This window comes from Apaloderma vittatum, unplaced genomic scaffold, assembly GCF_000703405.1.
Source record: "Apaloderma vittatum isolate BGI_N311 unplaced genomic scaffold, ASM70340v1 scaffold43775, whole genome shotgun sequence".
Lineage (NCBI taxonomy): Eukaryota > Metazoa > Chordata > Aves > Trogoniformes > Trogonidae > Apaloderma > Apaloderma vittatum.
Genome location: NW_009719658.1, coordinates 3,934 through 11,883, shown reverse-complemented (window position 1 = coordinate 11,883; position 7,950 = coordinate 3,934). Strand labels below are relative to the sequence as shown.

General features: G+C 36.7%; 1 protein-coding gene across 1 annotated transcript; it reads left to right on the top strand.

Annotated features, from left to right (window-relative positions):
• The first annotated feature begins 67 nt into the window (after nucleotides 1-67).
• ACTR8 (ARP8 actin-related protein 8 homolog (yeast)) lies at nucleotides 68-7,652 on the top strand. The gene is made up of 12 exons (XM_009870708.1): nucleotides 68-73; nucleotides 726-836; nucleotides 1,577-1,681; nucleotides 2,321-2,494; nucleotides 2,989-3,082; nucleotides 3,806-3,938; nucleotides 4,255-4,408; nucleotides 4,941-5,036; nucleotides 5,518-5,658; nucleotides 6,062-6,326; nucleotides 6,644-6,807; nucleotides 7,375-7,652. The coding sequence occupies exons 1-12, from the start codon at nucleotides 68-70 to the stop codon at nucleotides 7,516-7,518; spliced, it is 1,587 nt and encodes a 528-aa protein (XP_009869010.1). The 3' UTR covers nucleotides 7,519-7,652.
• Nucleotides 7,653-7,950: the final 298 nt, after the last annotated feature.

The window sequence follows — 7,950 nt, the reverse complement described above, 5'->3', positions numbered from 1 at the left end:
ACGTAAGCCGGGGCGAGAAACAGGCGGTTTTAACTACGTGTTTGTGTTCTGTTGTTGAACCTTGCCGATGTCGGTAGGTTTGCACTAGGCGCTGTAGATCTAAGAAATTGATGAGTGAAGGGTTTGCTCTTGCTGATGTCTCTGCTCTGTGCTCTGGTATCACACGCAGCGTTTCTGTTGATGGAATGACAACCTAGAACTGGACAGCTCCTCTGCCGAACGTGTTGCTTACCAGTGGTTTTGTATGCTTGGATAACACAGCCAGCCACTTCAGTCTAATCTGTTTAAAAATATACATGTAGTGATCTTGTGTTTTGAATCTGTACCAAAAAATCACTTATCAAATGAATGTTTCTAATATTAAACCTCACCTTTAAACAATTGAGATCTAGTTAAACATTTTTGCTCCTATTTAATATTTTCATAGTTAAATAGATAATGTCCTGAGCTCATCACTCTGGAGATGAAGTCCAGTAGCCATTACAATCAGTTAAAAGGTTCAAGCTGACTTAGACAAATAGGTATTGGGAACTCTCTAATATAAAAAAGAGTTTCTTTAAAAATAAATATATTTTCATTTTGCATTGTACAGACCTTTGTCCCTTCTACAGTCCATCAACTACAGTAATGATTTCATTGTTTAATAATAGCTTCAGTATACCAATATACAGCCATGTAGTTGGAAACTAAGTTATTTACATTGCATATTTGTGGGTTTTGTTTAGAAACCTGAAAGTACTGAGCAGAGACAAAATGGCCTTAAAATGGTGGACCAAGCAATATGGTCCAAAAAGATGTCAAATGGCGCAAGACGTATACCAGTGTCACCTGATCAGGTAACTCGTTTTAAAGATTTTACTAAACTGTTCATTCATATAGCCATATGGTTTGATGCTATGTTTTAATGGACAAGAGTAGGTATCCTTCTAGAGCAAATATGACACAGGCAGGACACATTAACAACCACAAAACCATGAATGAAATGCAAAGAGTAGAGTTATTGTTACCTCTGGCACCTGGGGGGATCTCTGCAGCAGCCCCCAGGCAGAGGCATATGGGTGGGAGTGCAAGCACCATGGAGCTAAGTGCGTGCTAGAGAGTGAAAAGTTTTCAAACCTGTTGCTTTCACTTTTATATATCAGGGATTTTTGCAGGTGTAATTTTCCGCTGTGCTTTGATCTTTTGCACAGAGGGGCAGGAATCTCAAGCATGTTCAGTAAGGTGCCTCTGAGTCTATCACAGACCTGCATTACCTGAGTGCGATATTCTACTGCTCAAACACACGAGGATAGACAGCAATTAGAATGACAGATGTGTCTTTTGACATCCCAGCTGCAATTCACTTGAGCACGTTTACAGTCCTGCTCACCAATCTTCCGATATTTTCCCACATATAGGTAGCACTGTTGCGTAACCTAACTCTGAAGATCTGAGAAAAGATTTAAAATGGTTCTTTGAGTTTCGGGTGCGGAATGTATTTCTTTTTTCTTTTATGCATAAAAAGTGACTGCTAAAACATTTACCAACAGCATTTGTTTTGTGAGGGTAATCATAGAGGGTAATGTTTTCATTTCAGGCCAGGTCATACAACAGACAGATGCGGCCAGCTATTTTAGATCACAGCTCTGGAGCCAAGTGGACAAACACATCAAATCATCCTGAGGTTTTGGTAGGAGAAGAGGTAAGATTCATTTTCCTGTTGAAATGAAGCTTTGTATTACGTTTTAATGTAGCTATGTGATGAGCAGTTTGCTCTATGTTAGCATGTATTGAACAATGCAAATTTAGTCAAGCAATACATGAGACTATAGCCTAAGTGAATATTTATTATTGTTCAGCAAGGCCAGACAGTTTCTCCTATTTGCCTGACACATATCCTGGATCCTTTGCTGCTATAAATCAGTGTTTCTGCAGGGACCACGTGAGAACTCTGTGTATGTGGTGTAACTGAGAGAAAAGGTAGGAAACTGATGAAAGGATCAGGACATGGAATCACTGCTGAGTAATTAGGTATTCATGAGCTTCAAAGAGTCTTTTATTTTAGTTACTAATTTGAGATAGTGGAAAAATATACCATTATGTTTGGTTGATGTCTGTAAATATGAAAATTCAAACAATTTAACTATGTATAAAATGTCTTTTTTTATTATTTTGACTCTCTATAATCAAGCCCTATGAAAAAAAAATCCACTGTATGGCTGTCACATTGGTCTGAGTGCTGCTGCATGCCATCTTGTATCTGCTTCTCAAATATTTTTCTAGTGTTTGTTACTAATCTTTTGGGAAAAGCAATACACAGAACATTGTCTCATATTTTCAGGCACTCTACGTTAATCCACTAGATTCTTATAATATACATTGGCCTATTAGAAGAGGACAGTTGAATCTCCACGCAGGACCTGGTGGCTCCCTCACTGCAGTATTAGCAGACCTTGAAGTTATATGGTCACATGCAATACAAAAATATCTGGAAATACCACTGAAAGACCTAAAGGTGAGCTGTGAGCACAACAATGTGCACTGTGTCCACTTCTGTAAATGTTAGTATAAAAGAGAAGCAACCTCCTGTTCTTGTTAGCTTCTTACTGGTGGCTTTCTTAAATACGTTCTTTCTGCTGGTGAGCACAGTTCCTAAGACGTTATGTGGGATTTTGTGCATGTCTTTAAGACAAAAAATGTTATAGAATTTCTACCAGGGAGGTTTGGAAATCCCATTATAGAAATTTCAGTCAGTTTGGGATTTTTTTTTTTAACTAAAACAGAAGCAACTAAGGAATGGGTGCCTAATATTTGATTAATTTCTGCTTGTTGCCAAGCAAGTGTTTTTCCCATATCTGATGTTATTTAAAACATTTTAGTGAGCTATAATCTCTTAACTTGGTACTTATTCTGAACTCGTTTTTTAAATTATTAAACCCCTTCCCCCTTTCCGTAAGAATGTAAAGAGAAACTTAAGAGCTGGCTTTAACTAACTCTTCTTATCTTCAGTACTACAGATGCATTTTACTAATTCCAGACATCTATAACAAGCAACATGTGAAAGAACTGGTAAATATGATCCTAATGAAGATGGGCTTTTCAGGTAAAACCATACATTAGCAAGCACTTAATGATAAGTAGTGTAACTTCTGGAAAGTACTGCTGAATCTTAGCCATCTTTCCCTGATTTAGAGAAAACACAGCGAATTATTATGGAAGGCACTGTAACCCAACCGTACGGAGCATACTTAATTTGAAATAATCAGAGTAGTGGTACCTTTGGTGCTGTAAATTCCTTTTTCGTATTAGGTATGCAAGGCTTAAAAACTGGATGAGAATCTGAATTTTGCTCACATGCACTGAAATTTTACCTTGTCTTTTAACTATTTAAAGAAAATATCTAAAATGCTAATAGTAATGATACTTGATTAAAACTAGAAAAAAAATAGAAAAATACTTCATATGCATCTGATTATGAAGACTTTGCAATACTGGTTACAAGATCTGGAGACAGTATTTTTAAACTTGCAAAAAAATATTTGAATATAGGCGTTCACCCCACTCTTAACTTTAAGGGCCTACCCAACAAAAAATCTGTAAGCATATCCCCTTTTTCATAAACTTTTTATATAAAAAAGTCTATATATATATTTATGTAAAAATATATTCTTTTTCATATCCCCGATTTTCATAAACTGTACAAATATTCAGTGCAGAGTCAGGCTATTAGTAGATTTTAAAAGATATTAAGATGCCCTTTAAATGTCACCAACATGTCTCTGGAGCTTGGCATGAATTGGGATATAATTTCTTCTCACATTGCTAGGAGTTGTTGTACACCAGGAGTCTGTCTGCGCTACTTTTGGAAGTGGTTTAAGCAGTGCATGTATAGTAGATGTGGGAGATCAGAAGACAAGTGTTTGCTGTGTAGAAGATGGTGTTTCCCATCGCAACACCAGGTATCTTTTAATAAGCAGAATTATTATAAACATGTACTTACTTGCTTACCAAAGACTTAAAAAACAAGATTTTTTTTTTTTTACCAATACAAGGTTTTTTACTGTGACCTGCATGACAGAGTCATGATGTTAAGGTGTGAACCTTAAAGGATTCTGACATCTTTTGAGGAAGAGAACAGGCTGAACTGATACTGTGCTCTGCAGACTGTGTGGAGATCAGAGCATGTCTGCAATGTTGCCTGTGTTCCTGTATATGCCTCTGTAAAAGGCCAGGATTTCAGCAAATCGATAATCCTTTTTCTGCTCTCTGCTTTAGGCTGTGCCTTGCATACGGAGGATCTGATGTGTCAAGGTGTTTCTATTGGCTTATGCAACGCGCAGGATTCCCGTACCGAGACTGTCAGTTAACTAACAAGTTGGACTGCCTGCTGCTTCAGCACCTAAAGGAGACATTTTGTCACCTGGACCAGGTGAGAAGGGAAAAGAGTATATACTCCAAGTAATTTTTGCTTTACAGAATGCTACTCTGGGAACCCTTTTGTGTGCCTACAACTGCTTGTAAATGGAACAATGTAAAATTGTACTCGATAGTAGAATACTGGCAAAAGCTGGAGAAGCTTTATACTTAAGTATTTGTAACTTGTTTTCTTTCTTTTAGTTGAAATAATCCTTAGAAAGGTAGCTTCTTTGTTCTTCTTACTGAAAGAAGCTGAGAGTAGCTGCTTATTTGCTGCTTTCAACTTCCGTTTTGTAAGGTCTGCCAGCACATCTTTCTGCACAAACACTCATTTTAGAGGCTTAGGCATGTAGAAAGCTGTTTTGGCAGATTGTGCTACAAGGAAAAGACTTTTTAAAGAGTTCAAGAGCAGGTAAATAAAATTCACAGTCTGAAGAGTTTTGTTACTTTTTGTTATTTCCTGAAGTTTAAATAAATGATGCAGCTTGATAGAGGGATATAAAATATACTACTTTTCTTTTTTTTTACATTGTTTTTGACCTTAGGATATTTCTGGATTGCAAGACCATGAGTTCCAGATTCGTCATCCAGATTCTCCAGCTTTATTATACCAGTTCCGACTAGGAGATGAAAAATTACAGGTGACTTTTTTTTTTTTTTTTAAATTACAAGAATTATATTAAGCATTCAGGCTCAGGGCCTTACTTTGTATAGGTTCAGTGATACTAAGACCACATATTTTATGGATTGTTCTTAACATATGCTTGTTGATAATTTTAAAATTAATTCCCGTATATATGAATGGGCCTAATGCAGCGCTAGTGGATGCACAAGACTTTCTAACTAGCTTTGGCCAGAATGGTTATAGATTAAACTAAATATGATGGTATTTATCCTTTAAGGGCAAGAAATTAATGCTATTCTTGCAAGTTTTTCACCTCGCCACTGAATTTTCTAATTTTGTAACAAACTGCATTTGAATATTTATCGTAAAATACCAGAATCTGTAAGTAAACCTATGTACATATACAACTGTACGTTTTGGTGGGGTTTTTTAATTATACAGTGCTGAAGACACCCAAAACTGTGTAGCAAAACTGTGTTAAATCTCTCATTCTTCAGGCTCCAATGGCTCTGTTTTATCCAGCAACTTTTGGAATTGTTGGACAAAAAATGACAACTTTGCAACACAGATCACAAGGTGACCCTGAGGATCCTCATGATGAACATTACCTGCTAGCCACACAAAGTAAGCAGGAGCAGGTGTGTGAATGTTCATTTTATTTTTCATTAAGTACTATTCAATTGGGGAATAAAATCAGGACTCGTTAGTTCACCTCACCAACCAAAGCTGGTTATCTGGGCCAGAAGTATTAAAAATAAATTTAGAGTAAGGAAGTATGGATGTGTAGAGAAGTTCTTAATTAGAACTGTTTACTTTCAGAATCTAAGAGAGCTTTTTATTATGGCATTGACACATGTGAGGGAGTTCCAAATAAAACCCTTACTTAGAATTTGAGGATTAAAGTGAAACTATACAGTGCTTAACCTTCCTCTGCAAAAAGGTGATGAGAAGTACAGGGGTGTTAAGTCTTTGTATCGCTCTGTAACCTGTTGAAGATATTTTTGCCTTTTTCATAGTTCAGCTTGTTTTCTCATTTTTAAGTCTTCAAAAGCTACAGCGGATAGAAAATCTATGTCAAAGCCTGGTGCGTTTGAGGGAGACTTGAGAGGCCAAGCTTCAGACATCTCAGAGAGGATCTACCCCCAAGAAGTGGAACTGGGATCTTCCCAGAGTGATTGTATGATGCCTGGGAATGATTCAGAGGAACCTTTAACTGCACACACGTCCAGGAAAACAGCGATTTCTCAGTTTGAAGGCAAAGCCTTAGGCCTTGACAAAGCCATTCTTCATAGTATTGACTGCTGTGGTAAGAACTACATTTGTGCAGCTTTCTAAAATATGCATGTTGGTCAGTGTGGATTTATGGTAACACTTATATTTTACCAAAGTAATGTGTATATCCATAAGTTTCCATCATCTCTAGAGTAGCTACACTGTTCCTTATACTTGCAACTTTGTTAAGGTTTCTTGAGCTGGATGTTTTGTGTCTCCAAGAATTAATTTTAAAGGCAAAGACGTACTGGCTTCTATCTAGTTTGACTTGCATTAAATTGTTTATAATACAAATACAAGCCCTATTAACTCGAAAACCCTGATATATTTCTATATATCCATCCATTCCAGCATCCGATGATACAAAAAAGAAGATGTACAGCTCCATCTTAGTAGTAGGAGGAGGCCTTATGTTTCATAAAGCTCAAGAGTTTCTTCAACACCGAATTCTCAACAAAATGCCACCCTCTTTCAGAAGAGTTGTTGAAAATGTTGAAGTCATCACAAGACCTAAGGTATACTGTTAACTGATGGTTAATAAACTATGATTGGTAAATCTTGAAAATATTAAAAAAATATATATTCTTTCAAAGCTGCAGATCATTTACATATCTGAGGAGACTGAGGAGAGCTTTCAGCTCATAACACAGCACAGTTAGAAGTATAACAAGTATTACTAGTATTGATCGCTGAATTATTTGTTAGCTAAATGCTATGTTCTTGCAGCAGCAGTTAGTACTGCCCTGTGAGGTTAACCTGCCTGCTCAGCAAGAAGTTGTGTGAAGGTTTTTTTATTATTTTCAAGGTTAAAGAAAGTATGACATTAAGAGAGTTATATTATGTATTAATCAGGCAAAATTTGTAAAACCTTCAGATTCTCTATTGCAAAGGGTAGGATTTCTTAGAAGGCATCTTAAAAAAAAAAGTGACCTCTAAACACCTTAAGTATTCTTTCCATATGTTACTATTTTTTCCTGAAAAGCTTCTCCCGTAATTCCTGAGATTCCCAGTCGTGAATACTGTTGGAAAAATTCATGTAAATTTACACCACTGATTGTGTACAATCTGTGTTTTAAATTTAGGATATGGATCCCCGCTTAATTGCATGGAAAGGAGGTGCCGTTTTAGCCTGTCTTGATACAACTCAGGAGCTGTGGATATATCAGCGAGAGTGGCAGCGTTTTGGTGTCAGAATGTTACGAGAGCGAGCTGCCTTTGTATGGTAACGGAACAGTGGAACATGATTAACTGAGGATTCCTTTCCCCAAATGCCCTGGTTTTCCAGTGCAGGTATACTGATCTTCTGCTGATAGATATTTTTGTATTTTATTAAAACTAACTTCAACTGAAATTTTTTCCAAAATGGTGCAGAAGTCTTCAGCTTTTCTATGCCTCGAGTTTTGAATGATATGCACTGAATTCTGTGTACAGAGTAGCACAGTCATCTCCAACTTCACTACATTTGTATTACATAGTAATACAGTGTACGTGTACATTAAAACTGTACATTAAAAGTTGCACAATGCAATGTACATTGCATGTACATTAAAATTGCACAATGTGGGAATTTGAGGTAGAAAATACTGATGTGGCAAATGTTAAGCCAAGATTCATTTCAGATACATGTACACAGAAGGAATAGCTCAAGAGTACAGGCT

What these genes read in the sequence shown, in the direction of transcription:
- ACTR8 (XM_009870708.1), top strand. An exon ending in TACCAGTGTCACCTGATCAG is followed by an intron (nt 837 to 1,576) that starts GTAACTCGTTTT and finishes TTTTCATTTCAG; the next exon opens with GCCAGGTCATACAACAGACA. An exon ending in CATTTTGTCACCTGGACCAG is followed by an intron (nt 4,409 to 4,940) that starts GTGAGAAGGGAA and finishes TTTTGACCTTAG; the next exon opens with GATATTTCTGGATTGCAAGA.